The 14604-nt window shown below is 43.0% G+C and overlaps 1 protein-coding gene across 3 annotated transcripts in view; it reads left to right on the top strand.

The window, feature by feature from the left end:
* The first annotated feature begins 4919 nt into the window (after window positions 1-4919).
* The window catches only part of PPP2R2A (protein phosphatase 2 regulatory subunit Balpha), a 39093-nt gene continuing 29408 nt past the window's right edge, over window positions 4920-14604 (top strand). Inside the window, exons 1-2 of one of the 3 annotated variants that reach the window (XM_074928375.1) lie at window positions 4920-5105; window positions 7590-7664. In XM_074928375.1, coding sequence (XP_074784476.1) covers window positions 5099-5105; window positions 7590-7664 — 82 coding nt within the window. In that variant the 5' untranslated portion in view covers window positions 4920-5098. Of the gene's footprint in view, window positions 5106-5498; window positions 5541-6891; window positions 6929-7589; window positions 7665-14604 lie in introns of those variants that run through there. The other 2 variants (XM_074928373.1, XM_074928374.1) reach the window with 2 other exon arrangements.

Below are 14604 nucleotides of genomic sequence, written 5' to 3'. Positions count from 1 at the left end.
AGATCTTGATGCCTTTTAAAGTATTCTCTGAGTAGGGATTTAGTGGTTTTGGTGTACTTTGATTTGGTCACTGGCACAAAGGACCTGTGTTTTCAAGACAAAGGATGTGGTTTCTCTGTAGAATGCTGAAAACTGGGGCTGGAAAGGACTGAGGCCTTTCTTACCCTTAGGCAGGGAGCAGCTCTACTTAGATGATTCCCAGTAGGGGGTTATCTAATTTGCTCTTAAAAGTGCCTGGTAGTGGATGTACCGCAGATTTTTTTTGGCGATGTAGTTCAGTGTTAAATCATTCTTGTTAGAATAAAAACACTTTCTGAGTCCCTTGCTTTGTGTTCATGGTGCCTAGGTTATGATGACCTCATTTGGTTTCTTCTTGTTTTTCCTACTGATACTAGGTTTTAGACTTCCAAGTTCTCTCCAAATTATCCTGAGGTGGAAGATTCAAAGTGCCAGTTTATCCTGAACTGTGTATTTTGTTAAATGCAGCTACTATGTTACAGGAAGGGTGAAGTCTAAGTCTTGGGAATCACCTATGGCTCCAGTTTCAGTTTCAATAGGATTGTTGGCCTCTCATAATAGTTCTCTTAGTTTTTAGTTGGACTCATCCTGCCATAGAACTACCTACAGTTTTTGAAAAATGTAGTGGGAGACTTAATAATGTAATTTTTCTATACATCTCAAGTTATCCCTCTCTTCTTAATTTTTAACTCCAAAATACTGGGACACCTCTTACCCTTCTAAACAAGCCCTCCTAGTTGAAAAGTACTTATTTTCCTCCCCCCAAACAGGTGCTTCCCATCTACCTCTAAGACCTTTTTTTTTTTTCCTTCTTTTCCAGAAGCCTTGTTTTCCCTGTATGCTTGCAAATAAAACCGCCAAAATTCAGGTGCATGAGTCCTGTACAAATTGTGCTTAAATAGTCTATTAAACTAATATTTTGCAAATTGTGGTTTCAATCATTGCAATTTAGATCAGCTCTAAACAAATCAACTTCAGAGCTGGTTTTAAACCTGTCTTGCAAACTACTACTTTAATGAGCAGATGAAATTCTTTCTAAGCCTAATTAGCTTTTTTGTTTGCTTGCACCAGGCTAAAGTTAAGAAAAAAAGCCTTAGTAATTTCTGAAAGAAAATGTTGAGGCTTCCCCTTGTAATACCAGAGCTTTAATCCAATGAACTTCACGCTTTTGAGATGACACAAGCTGTTTCTTTACCAGAAGTAGGGAGCATAAGTTTGCTCGGTGATGAGCAGTTTGGGGCGTTTCGTTACAGAACCATTAGATAATACTCTTACAGTGTTTTGTTTGGGAAATGGCTCTCTAGAAAATTGCTGGCAGTGGCAAAGGGAATAGGAAGTTATGTACCATCCTCTTCTGCTTTTTATTATCGTTTATAAACTGCCCAGTGACTGAGCAGGGGAGGGTGACGTTTTATGTCACTTCTGAGTATTCCCCCAACAGTACGGATGCTCAGAACTGCTAGAAACTTTAATTGCATATTTGCCCTTTCCAAAAATAAAAACCAGTGACTTTGTTGGAACTGCTCTTGGTGAAGTAAGGCACAATGTATGTCTTTGCAGTGTTCAAGTTTAGGATAGTGAGGCAGGAACTGGAAATGCTTAAAGCTTTGCTTCAGTCTTGGTTTTAGCTGAAAATCTCTGGCCACTGGCTGTTGGGGCTTTGCAGGTGGGACCTGGTTAAAATGAACTGGGGCTGAGTAAAGCCTGACTGTCAGAAAAAAAAACCCAAATGGAAGTTCTGCATCTCCACAGAAGGCTTCCTGGCACGGCAGCTGGCACACTGCAGGTGGCATTAAGGGCTACCTGCTTGAGTGGGGCTGGTGTTGATGTAAGGTGAAGAGATCAGATGGGTCGGGACTTGCGCCACGTGCAGTTCGCCCTGGGTGAGTTTACCTGAAACTCGCTGCAGAATCAGGGTCTGCCTGACCTTCTGCTAAGCGTGAACTTCCATGTGACTCAGCACTGATTTGATAATGGTTGTTAATTAAGTGGCTACATACCTAGAGACAATTACGTGAAATTAAGAATGGGGAAACACGGGGTGAATATTAGCAAACATCTTCTAGGAGCAAAGGCTGCTAGGCTGTGAAACGCTCTCCCAAAAGGCAATGGAAAACTCTTGCTGAGACACTTCAAGCTAGACAGAATGAAGTACAGAAGAGAATGCTGTAGGGAATTATAATGCCCTGATGTTAACCTGCATGTGACCTCAGATGGCTTAGCTATTACTAAATCCAGTGATAATTTTGGTGATAATTACTCCCTTTATTTCTAAACGGGATTGTTGTAATTCATTAGTCCTGTCTAACGGGTCAAATTACTGGGAAACTAAAGCAGATGCAAAATGAGTTGCTGATAAGAGTTCCTTTCTGAGGCCTTAGCTGTTTGATCAGTGATTTGACATTAATATATGTATTTTTTTATTGGCTGCCAGTCATATTTTATATTTTGATTTTCAAGTTGTTCTAACTTCTACAGCTCCTGATTTATGCTGCTGTGAACCGACCACTCTGTATGTAGTTGGCCTTTAACAAATACAACCAGAAATGCTTTTCTGTGGATCTTTGTCCCTATATGTCCCTCCCATTTCCTGGAGATGCTTTTTAGTCTGAGCTGAAGGGGTTTGTCTGTAGAGTAAGAATTAGTAATTAAAGCATGATCAGAATAGAGAAACATTCATGAAAGCTTTCTGCTGTTGGTGGTTGTGTAGAAATTTAACATAATACAGTTACTATCCTCCCCGGAGCACCTGAACAAATGCTTAAATTCCAGTGAAATCAAAAGGACATAAGTATGTGCTTATAAACTTTGAATCAGCAAAATGCACTCTTGCTAATTTGCACTAACAATTCATGCTCGTGTGAATGCTTGTGTTGTCTGAATTAATAAGCAAGTGAACACCCAAGCAAAGACTGTGATTCTCAAGATGTCTTACTAATGACCCTGGCTGTGATTTAATGTTAATTATTTATTATACGTCATTATAGTCTGTACCTCGGTTCAAAACAAAAACCTGAAATGTTAGAATTATGATCCATCCTTCTGGCATCATGATATTAAATCTCTTCTAAGATGGATTTTGTTTTAATTATAAGGTATGTACTAAAGCTTCATTAATTTATATTACAGAGCTAATTGCAGGTCTTTTTGCCGGTTTTTTTAGCAACAGAAGTTCATGAGACAATGCTCATTCTGCTCTGAGGGCCAAATTCTGAAGTAATTGTACAGAAGGCAATGGGTGAATTTTAACTTTATTTGCAAATTTTCCTGCAGGACAGTTCTGTTTAGGGTTGAAAAGGATGTTTTTAAAGAAACATGATAAAAGAGAAATGCCAGTTTTCATCCTGAATTCGGTATTGACTAAACGTGGCCACAAATTTGCAGAATCGAGTGAATTGGTTCTTGAGCTCTGGGAAACATGGACCTGGGTGCTGAGAAGGGCCTTAATGCTGTAGTGATCCAGAAAGAGCCTGTCTTGATTGTGAATGTTTTCAAACTTGCAGTGTGTTCACTTTTAGATTTTGGGACTGCTCTCAATATGGACTAAGCAAAATACTTGGTTCCAGATATTCTCAAATTGAGGTGAGCTGCCGTTCTTTAGAATGCATTTCATTTATGTGTTGAGTGCTCTTTCAAACATCGTTGTTGTTTCTAAGACTGATTTTAATTGCATGTGCAATCTTTATCAGAGGTGTAGAGATCCATCTGCATTTGTCCAAAGTAGCCTGTCATCCAGGCCAGGCAGGGGTTTCTGGTGCTCACTCTCAAACGCTGGGAGCCTGACTGTTTGTTTGAAGGTGTTCGGTTCCCACAGTTCTGCGTTTTGTGCTGTACTTCAGTAGGAATTCAATGGCCTTCCATTTAAGCAGAGCAGCCTCTTAGGTGTTTTGAGCTGGAAGCGCAAAAGTAGCGTGTGTGATTTAGGAAACTTGAGGCACACCGCGAGTTTGCGGCAGTGCTGGGATTGCAGGATGAGCTCATGAATCTCAAAGTGAAATCTGGATTATCAAGCTTTACCCAGCCCGAGAAGAAAGAAAACGTTTGCACAAACATCTGTGAAGGGAAACTGATGACTTTCACAAGATCTTAAATAGATTGTACTGAATCAATTATCCAAGTCCTGTATGTTAACTACAGCTGAGACTTTAACAGGGACCCAGTGAGCTAAAAAGGAGCCTTCCTCCTTTCTGAGCCAGCAGGAGTGGTGCCAAGCTGGGCTCGGCTGGAAGCCTTTCTTTGTAGATCTTGCTGGCTGTCAGTGTGAAAGGTGGAGGGAAGCTAAAAATGGCTCAGAAGCATGGCTGGTGTATGCAGGGAATAGCAATGAGAATGGCAAAGTCGCGCCTGGGTTCTCCAGCGAAATGAGAGCCCGAGCCTGCAGACATTATGGAAAGCATCCAAGAGGGTGGCAAGTGTGCATCAAACAGGTTATGTGGCTACAGCGAGGGAGTGCTGCGTGAGGAAATGGCAGGAGAAGGAAGTGAGGGAGCGGAGGAAAGTTTAAAAAAAAAAAAAAACAAACCAAAAAACCCAAACGACGATAAGCAAGGGGGAGACTCGGGGAATGAGTGAAATAAAGGGCGAGCCCCCGGCCGGGCGGGGGGGGGGGGGGGGGGGGGGGGGCCGGCGCCGCGGGGCGCTAGGAGGAGGCCCGCCCTGCGGGGACGAGCCCCGGGCACGGTCCGGCGCGGCGGCTGCCGCCCCCCGAGCGCGGAGGGGCCGCGGGCCCGCGCCCGCGCGCCGCCATGCCGCCGCGCCCCCCCCCGCCGCCATGCCGCCCGCCCGGCCCGGCCCTCCGGGGGGCGGGAAGGGCCCCGCCCCGCCGTGCCGCCCCGCCCGCCGCCCCCCCGCCGGGTGACGTCACCCCCAGCTCCGCCGGCGCCATTTTGAAAGTGGAGCGTTTGGGGGGGGGCCGGAGCGAGGCGCGGAGCGGGGGCAGCCCCAGGAGCGGAGCCGGCCGCACCCCCGCCGCCATCCGCCGCCATCCGCCCGCCGCCGCCGCCCCCCGCCCGGCACCGGCGGCCCCGCCGCGCAGCGCCGAGACCGCCCGACCCGCCGCGGCCGCTATCGCGAGCCCAACATGGCAGGTAAGGGCAGAGGCTGCCCCGCGGGGCACCGGCCAGCGCCGCCGGGCGGGGGGCGCAGGTGAGGCTGCGGCAGCGGCCTGTCGGCCGGGCGGGGGCTGCCGGGCGGGGGCACCGGCCCACGCCGCCCCCGGGCCGCTGCTCGCCGGGGTTCGCCGCTCCCCAGCCCGCCGCTGCCTTTCCCTGAGCGGCGGGTGCCGGCTGCCCCTGCCTCGCTCGCTCCCGCGGCCCCGCTCTCCCATTCCGCTCGCCTGCGCGTTCCTGATTTATTATTTTTTTTCCCCCCCCTTCTGGGAAATCGTGCTTTCCTCCCACCCACCCCTTCTTCCTTTCCCTCCCTTATCGGGGGGGGGAGGCATGGAAGCAGCGATGTGGAGGGGCTTCGAGGGGGGAAGCGGCGTGTTTTGAAGTTCAGTATGCAGGAGGCTTGCAGACAGGGTGGGTCTCTCGCCTTTTTTTTTTTTTTCTGTTGGCTGGTTTGTTTTTTTTTTTTTTTTCCCCTGCAGGCTTTTTGTATTTGTATACCTGCTTTTATGTTGCATTTATTTCTCAGGTGGAGTTAGTGAGGACTGTGCAGAGAAGTGCTGCTGTGCACGCTGGGGTTTTCCGGGGTGCAGACGTGCTTGTGTCGAGAGTACAATTGCACCCTTCTGTAGGGTGCAGCTTTTAAGCGTCTGCAAATGAGAGTTAAATTGGGTGCAGGATGTAATTAAATAATACAGGTCTTACTGTGTCTTCTTTCTCATTCCTTCCTGTGCTTGCTCCCCATTTTGCATCCTGAAGCGCTCTTGGTAGGCTAGAAGTGTGTATGCATGAGAGATTTTTCTTCTTACTTTTCCTTGCGATTTTTTCATTTGGGAATATATTCATCCCCCTCCTCTGTAACTGAATTGTCTTTTCAGCGCTTTGCGTTTGGAGGAGCAAGCATGAGAAGCTGTGTTAGGTTTGTGCTTTGCCTTTTTCCCCTACACCATATGCCCATGCTCCACCCTCCTCTTTTTGTTTTAGTTGGGGAGGGGGCAAGTGCCAACTTCTACCTAGGAAATTGTATGAAAAACAGAATTTCAGCCTGAAGTAGAAAGAGTGGTGATTTTTTTTTTTTTTTTGCAAGCTGTCCCCTTTAAATGTTTCCATAGTACCAGCTGCTAAATGACAAATGAAGAGGTTGGAGAGAGGAAAGAAAATGGGTTGTAGGGGTTTTGGGGAATGGTAGAGATGTGTGTGGCAAACCTCTCCAGTGTGTCTGCAAAAAGCATTTTGACGTCTCTTGGCGTAGATGGATGCTGGTACCTGCCTTCACCTTCTCAGGTTCTGTAGCTCTCATGTCTTGTAATCCATCAGGAAAGAAATGAAGGCAAGCAACAAATGCAGACCGGACTCTGATAGTATTCCAGCCTTTCTCTTAACATTCTGAGACACTTGGTCTTTTTTGGGAAGATTATTTTGGGACTTCTGATTTCTGACTTCCCCCCCCGGCCCTTAACTTAGTGTAGAAGAGAGAAGCCCTTTCTGTATTCTTTGTTATCCCAAAAGCCATAACAGGGCTCTGGATTAATGTATAAATGCCATCTGTTGCTCAGCCTGTTTGAATTGTGTTGAGGAAAAGTTCCATTTTGACAGTGGCTTTAAAAAAAAAAAAAAAAAGGCAAGCCCATTTCAGTCTCTTCCTGTATGTACTCAGCCCTGCCGTGATTTGCTCAGAATGAAATGCAAAAGAAATGGGTGGTGATTTTTTGGTGTGTTTTGGTGGCAGGGTTCAAATGAATCACTGCCTTCCGCCGAGGCAGTAATGTTCCTGAAGTTTTCTCTTCGATCCGTTTTCTATGGTAGTAGAACTTGTTAACATCAGATTGCTTGTTTGCTTTTTCTGCTCGGATTTACTGCTTTTTTTTTTTTTAAGGCTGATAACTGCTTTCATTACTTCTGCGAAGAGACTCTAAAATTGTGGTAACATTTTTTTTTTTCAGCCTTTTAGCATGTAGGTTCAGTTCAGTGTTTTTGTAGAAGAAAGGAATGAATAGCATGTTTGGTTTATATTGATTGAAAGACTGAAATTTTCCGAAAACGTGCAGCTTTTTCTGAGCGTTGCTGTTTAAGGGGGGTGTGTGTTTGTGGAGGGTTTTGCTTTCTAAAGTAGGAAGAAGCTTCGTGTGAAAGGAGACGTTCATGCACCCGCGTTGGAAGTGCGCAGTTAAAGTTCGCCCTAGCAGCGTTCCCGAGTCCAGGAGCTTTGGTGGTGGAGGCTGTGACACCGTTACTCCTTACACACGGTGTTTTTTGACAAACGTTGCATTGAACGCTGGCAAACCACTAATGACAAAAACAATATCGGTAAAGGAAAGAGGTGGGGAGGGGCGATTTGTAATTGTGTGGCCAGCGCTGCTGAGGAAGTAGGCGTGTGTAACGTTGTCTGAAATTTTCGATTGGGAACTATTGTCTGCTCTTTGTTACTCTGGGGGGTCTCATTTTTTTGATTGTGTTTTTTAGGAGCTGGAGGAGGAAATGACATTCAGTGGTGTTTTTCTCAGGTGAAAGGCGCTGTAGATGATGATGTAGCAGAAGGTAAGAGCAATATTTTTTTTACTTAATTTTTTTCTGACTTTTTTAGCTGCCCCTTCGGTAGGGAGATGTGAATGCAATCTTGCTAAAATATCTCGGTGCTGCTGTATGCAACTTGAGCAAAGCAAACAGACGTTTAATGTGCGTTCAGATACCCAGATTCAGGATTAAACTATGGTTTGAGAGTACTGTTCAGCACGCTTTTAAGAAGGGCAAAATTCAGGCTTCTTAAATATTTTGTTGGAATTGTTTTCCAAGCTTGTTTAAGATTTTCCTGTCTCTCAGCTTCTGATTTGTGTTTTTTCCTAATCTGCAAAATGGGGAATGTGATTCTTGCATTCCACAGGGAGGTGGTGTGAGAATTAATTAATATTTGTACTCTTTGAAGATCTAAGTACTAGATAAAGATCGAATAATTTTTCCAACCTTTCAAGCTTCTGTTACTCAGAAGAGGAAGAAATCTGAATATTTGTGTACGCTTACTTATTAAGTAAAGAGAAGTTTTTTGTTTGAAATAGTACTGGAAATTGCCTAAAAGTTCTCTAAGCTGGCAGTGACAAATGTCATTTTCCACTAAGATGGCTGCCTCTGATTGTGACTGCAAAAAATGTACTTGTTATCTTCTTTTACTTGGATTGGGGGTCACTTAGAGGAATCATACTTTCTCTGTGCTGCTCAATTGCTGTGCTAGAGAGCAAAATTTCTTCTGCAATCTTATTTGAGGAAAGTCCCACTGACTTTTAAATTTCTTCCACCGTAAAGTCCTGTTTGCACAACACAGCCTGTAAGATCATGAGTTAAATTTTTTCTTTGGTAAGCAGTTGGCCTTGTCGTTTATGTAATTCCTAGTTGGTTTTTTTTTCCTTTTTTACATATCTTGAATACTCTGACTTACAAGTGAGGTTACTGTTGTACTTAGAAAAGTGGTAGCTACAGTTTCTATTATTTCCCTCTTTCATATGTGGTTCAAATTAACTTCCAAAGGCAAAAAAATCAGTATAAACATAAGTGATTTGTTCTTATTGATTAGCTCCAACATGGTGCAAATGATGCAGTTTGAAAGACTCCTGTCATTTACAAGGCTGAAAGATGGCTTTTGGAACCAAGAAAGCAGTAACAATTTTTATAAAGTTTAATTTTAAATTCTTCAGGAAGTGTATTTTAAAGCTTGAACGCAAAACTGCTGTTGAATGTAGTATAATTTTTTTTCCCTGGCAGACTTTAAATCCTGTAACCTTTATTTTAATTACATCTCAAGCTAAATCCTTAATTAAGTACAAATATTGAAGGAGTTGTGGTTGTGTGGCAGGTGCTTGCAAATAATTCTTCATTAAAATAGACATGTTGATGTGTGTAATAGTAATGCACTTTTTATATATATGTATATGTATGGTAAAGTGGCTTTATAGGGATCTGGAAATGCAGAAGTCAGGAAATAGTCTGTTCTTAACTTCTTAGCTGTTCTGAAGTATTCATGTTACGAAAGATGACTTGCTAGCCTTACGCTTCCTGACAGGCTGGCAGCTGTACTGTGTGTTGCTGGAGTCATAGTGGGTGGAGTTCAGGGAAGCCTTCACTGTATGTGAAATAACTAGCTTTCAGCATGCAGGTCAGGATGGTTCCCCAAAAATTGTAAGAATGTTCAGTTTATTTTATCGAAGGTGTAACCTTCTGATTTTGTGACCCAAAGTGGTTTCCTTTCATTGTTAGCTATAGCTGACATAGGATGAGTCTTGAGGTCCCCTGATATACTGCAAGGTGTCCTGAAATTTAAATGCCTGGAGAGAAGTCCCAAGGTTGGTGTTACAGTTAGTTGTAAAGAATTTCTTGAGCTGAAATTCTCTCCTCTTCCTGCGTATTTGGCTGCCACAATTCATGCTGGAAATGGTTGAAAGCCAGCTGTCTGATCAAAGTGGAAGTTTAGCTTCCGTGCGATCCTTTGAGTTCTTGTTTTGCTTCATAATATCTCCCTGTTGTACTATTGGAAGGGTTAATAACGTATCAAGCTGGTTGCATTTTTCCTTTTATTTGCTGTATTTTTGGTGTTAAGGTTCACTTCAGTGGTGTACGGTTCTTGCAAACATTGGAACAGCAGCTTTGCATGCTTCTGGTCCTCCTTCAGAATACTCAAGGACGACTGTGGCTCTAGGTGTAGCCTGAGGACCTTTTTCCCTCCCTGCCCTTCTCTCTGCTTTCTTGTGGCAGGCCCCATGGTGAAAGCTAAAGAACCTTGCTGCCTGCAACAGAAGTGTTTAACCATCGTGGTCTGCAAGCTGACAAGTGTGGACTCTAATCATGTCTGTGACTGAGGACAGGGACCAATTTGTGTACGGTAGTGCCTAAGGTGTGGATTTTTGGTTTTGGAATGGCTTTAGAGCTCAAATTCCAAAAAAATAACTCTTGTTGTGGAATGCTGAAACTTCACTAAAAATAAAGTCAGGAAAAGCAAGCCTGAAAGAAATGGGAGGTTTCACTTTCTGTTTTCTTCCTGTTCATAATACGGTGTTGCGATATTGATATTGGAAAGCTAGCCTAAACTAATAGGAGAAACCAAGGAAACTGCATCCATTTGATTGCATTAATCAGTAGAACGCAAACCCAGTGGTCTCTCTGTGATGTTGCCTCTGAAACAGACCAATGGAGAATAACATTTTTAAGACAGTAATAGTGGCAGTAACTTCAAAAAGCTTGCTAAGAATACTAGTGTGTAGCTTCCAGTATATTTGAGGTCAGATCTGACCTCGTAACCTTCACATAATATGTATAACCTATAATTCTTTAGATACTTAGGCTAGAATGGCTGTCTATTACTAAGTCAATATTTGGTGGCTTTGATGGCTGAAACATGAACTCTGATACATACAGGTTTTAATTTTCTGGCTTTCTAAGCACTGTGTGATAGATGGATGTGACTTTCTTTTAGAGCTAATGAGGGTGGAAGGGAGAAAAGGGGAAAGCTGTTACTGGCTTGAGGAAGGAAGATGGCAGTGAGTTTATATCTGGGGCCTGCCTGTGTCATTCTGCTGTGGCGTGGCAAAGCTTTTCTAACTTGGGGGGTGTGGATGTGTGAGGAGCAGAGAACTAGCCTCTCTTCTCTTGGTATCTATGGAATTTATTCTTGGTTGTAAGCTGTGGCCTGGCCCTATTAGATCACAAAGTTAAGCACAGAAATTGGGTTATAAATGGAAATCAAGAGTGTCAGCTTCATTATAACCGGGGTCCTTAATTTTAACTGTTGGCAAAAGTTTGGGTTTTTGTGATTTAGCAAGCCATTGCATAAGGGCAAGGATGTTGTACCTTGTGCTGCCTGTTTCTGAAATAGCTGATTCTTTGCTCAACAGAAGTTCTCCTCCCCTCTTCATGTTATATTTGTTTTGCTGGACCCCAGTCCTATGACATTATGTGTTCAACTTATTCTGTGTACTCTGGAGAATCCAGAGCCAGGCCATTAGATTAGGCAGGACTTCTCCAGTGGAGAACACAGAGTCACTGTCTCTGAGAAGTTCAATGACCAGGTTATCTGAAGCATCTGTAATGCATGGTTTGTTTTTTTTTCTGTATGCCATCACTGTTTCAGTGCAAGTAGGACTTAACTGTCCAGAAATACTTGAGAGCAGGCATTGCCATGTTTTCTTAGTGGATATTTCCTTTATGAGAATGATTATAGAAAGGATTAAAAAGATTTTCTGCAGCAGTTGCATTGTTTTGGGAATAGTTTCTACTCTTCTGCTGTTAGGTTCTCCAAGATGTGGCATAATGGCAACTCCAGTTGGAAACAACTAAGACTTGTGAGTTTAAACTGTCTCTGAAAACTAGACACTTGCTTAATGGAATGAGTTTGTACTTCAGAACAAATTAAGTCAAATTTGTTTAATTACTTGGCAGAAGGAAAAGAGTCAAGCTGCTGTATCTAAATGTTCTTTCAAATGTAATCCAAAGACATGTAGAAGTCTGATAGTCTGGGTAGGAGGCTGGGAGCCAGGAATTTAGGTCCTAAGCTTAACCCTGAGTGATTACACTCGTCTTTGACAAGACGTTTAACTATTTTGTGCCTGAATTGTCTCTGAAAGAAGCACTGGAGTATCTGCTGTGGGTGCTGTTTACTGACTTAATTTTAAAGTCTGATGCTTAACCATTCTGTGCTGCTTTGTTAATAATCTATGACTTGTTTCATATTTCCTCTTTTATAGCCAAAACATTGCTGTAGTCTGTGTCAGTTTGTGCAGATGATGAACAGATGAAGTCTCTTACGTTGCTATCCCTAGCCAGCTCCTGTGTGTGGTCAGAGATATAAACAAGATTTGACTTTTCCCTTGTTCAGGAATGCTTTCTGTATTTGATTCTAGGTATGTTAAATCTTTCAAGTGTAGTTTCATGTTTATTTTTGGCAGACTTCAAAATTGTGGGGCAGCTATGGGAACTGTCCAGTAGTGGTAGTTTGTCTTCAGTGCACAAAAATAGTAACCTCAGAGTAAGGAAAACTGAGGCCAGGAATGAGGAGAATGAGGACTGCTGTGAAACGCAGTTTACCATGGTCTGGAGTTCACCATCTTCTCTTGCCTTACCAGAAAACTTTCTCGTCGTCAAGTAGCATGTCTCTGTAATAGTGGATTAGAGCTGCTGAGCCGCCTTCAGAAAGCTGCTTACCTCTTTCTTACCAGGCTGTTACTCCTGGTGGCACATCTGGTTCTGTAGGGCCTACCAACAACTGCCTGATGGGGACCTGTGCCTCGTAGATGGAGGGGTGTTGCTGGGATCAGCTGGGATGAAGGGCTTCTACCGAGCTGTGTTTTTGGGCAGGAGTCACAGAACAGAAACAGTGGCGTTACTGTGGAAGTCACTCGTGGGCTTATTTAATGGGAACTGATGGAATAGGAGGGGAGGAAAGAATCTCAGAGAAAAGTAGCAAAGGTGTGAGAGGTTGTGATTATAACACTAAATATCAGGGTATAGTTGTGGGAGGGAACCTAATTTGTGTTTTTGAGGGCTGTGGTTATGTTCTGTATGCTCATAGGGCAACATCAGTTGGAAGGAGCAAGGACTAGTAATGGGTTTGTTTTTAAGGGGTAGTTTGAAATAATGGTGTGGATAAATAGAAAGACCCAAGGTTATAGCCCTACTCTGTATTCCGAAGTCTGCTTGTGTATTTTAGTTTTTTTTATCTTCACCCATTTGTAGAATGACTGTCTGTATCTAGAGAGAGAAATAGGCTACTGTGCTCTAGGAACTGCTGGTCTAGATTGACTAAAGCATGCATTTAAAGTGTGAAGTCCCCCAAAACAAAGAGCATTTAGCAAGCAGCTAAATAGTAAGTGGCTGTTCAGCTCCCTAGAAGTTATTCAGTACTCTCTCTTGACGTGGCTTTGGTAGCTAGGGCGCTTCAGCTTGTCAGTCATGCTGACCAGTATTGTTCTGTTAATTCTGTGATGCTTTGCTGCTCTTGGAATCTTTTTGGCTTAAATTAAAAGTTAGTTGGAAAAAGAAGGGAGTTTTTCATATGGCAGTTACAGAGATCAAGCAGTCAGACTCCCAACAGTACAAATGAATGCAGCTTGGCTATCAGTGGCAGTCCTGGTGGATTACAGCTCTTGATCAGCTTTGTGAAACTTCATAGCTTTTAATTTGGAAGATGCTACCTAAACTATTTTGGTTTGGATATTTCTACCCTGGAAATGGGTTTCTGTGGTAGCTGTAGCTTCATGTTTTGGAAGAACTAAAATGAAGAGGAAAACTCCTAGTGGGTGCAATGCTGAAGTAAGAGTTAAGAGCTGGGTGTTCTAGCTGTATTGTCTGCGCTTTTTTTTTTTTCCCCCCTCTTCTTTCTGTTCCCTTCTGACTTGCCTATTTAGGCCATGGCTACATGTTTGGCAGCATTTCTGCTTAAAGAGGCACTCCTTCCCACTTTGCTGGCACAAGTGTTCATGTAACTGCACAATGAACTTGTTCGGGAGGCTGATCCTGCTCAGGAGTACTTAAAATTGTGGTTTTGACTGGATTATTTTTCAGCTGAATTGAACCCCGATCTGGTTCTCAGTGCTCTGTGTGTGCTTGTGCCAGCATAGTGTGGAGTGGTCGAGTGGCTCAGAGGAACGCAACTCTGGAAGAGGTTTGGTCTCTTTATAGGACTTTATGTGCAGTCAGCCCAAGACCTGGATCTCTAAGTGCTGTTCTACTACAAATGGCAAAACCAAGTTAAGGCTACCATTTGTTCTTTTCTCTTAAGGAAACACTGTGCTCCCAAAGCTACTTCGTTAGTGTAAGATGCTTTTATAACCGCCTTAAGGGTATTTTCCAGACTTTTTTGATATTTTCAATGCTTTATAATATGCAGTACCATAACTATGTCTGCAATATTTGTAGTGTGGAGTGAAAAGTTTTGCAGAATAAGCTGGTGTTCAGTAATCAAGTGAAACGGAGGTTTACCCTTCTAAAGAAATGATTGAAATGAAAATGGTTGAAATGTATGAAAAGTCTTGACATAGGTGGGCACTTAGGTTGTGAATGCAAACAGAGACAACAGTTAACATTTTTCTATGAAAATAATAGAGAAATATGGGAAGTATGATACTAGATGCAAACCAATTTAGAATAATCTCTTTCAAGAAGCAGTGGTAGGTCTTCTAGTCAAAATAATTACATCCGGACAGTTTTCTAGATTTTTAAACAAGTAGAATATATGTAATTATAGCTTTGTTATATTGCTTTATAGCTCAGTTATGCTCTTACAGCACATGCTAGCTAAATGCTACTTTTGTAGGATTAGTAGGTAAGGAAGCTGGAGATAGAAGGGATGTTGTCATTCTTTTATGCGGTTGCATGAGATGAGGGAAGCCTAAAAAGGTGTCTTAAGAGGTAAAGTATTAATATTTTGTGTGTGTTTGTGTGCACTTGCTCATGATTTTATATAGCAGGGCTTCCTTTCTTCAGTATACTGTTGCTCACT

This window comes from Athene noctua, chromosome 28 (genome assembly GCF_965140245.1).
Source record: "Athene noctua chromosome 28, bAthNoc1.hap1.1, whole genome shotgun sequence".
NCBI classification, from domain to species: domain Eukaryota; kingdom Metazoa; phylum Chordata; class Aves; order Strigiformes; family Strigidae; genus Athene; species Athene noctua.
Note: the sequence above shows the minus strand (reverse complement) of the source record. Positions and strands in the feature narration are given on the sequence as shown.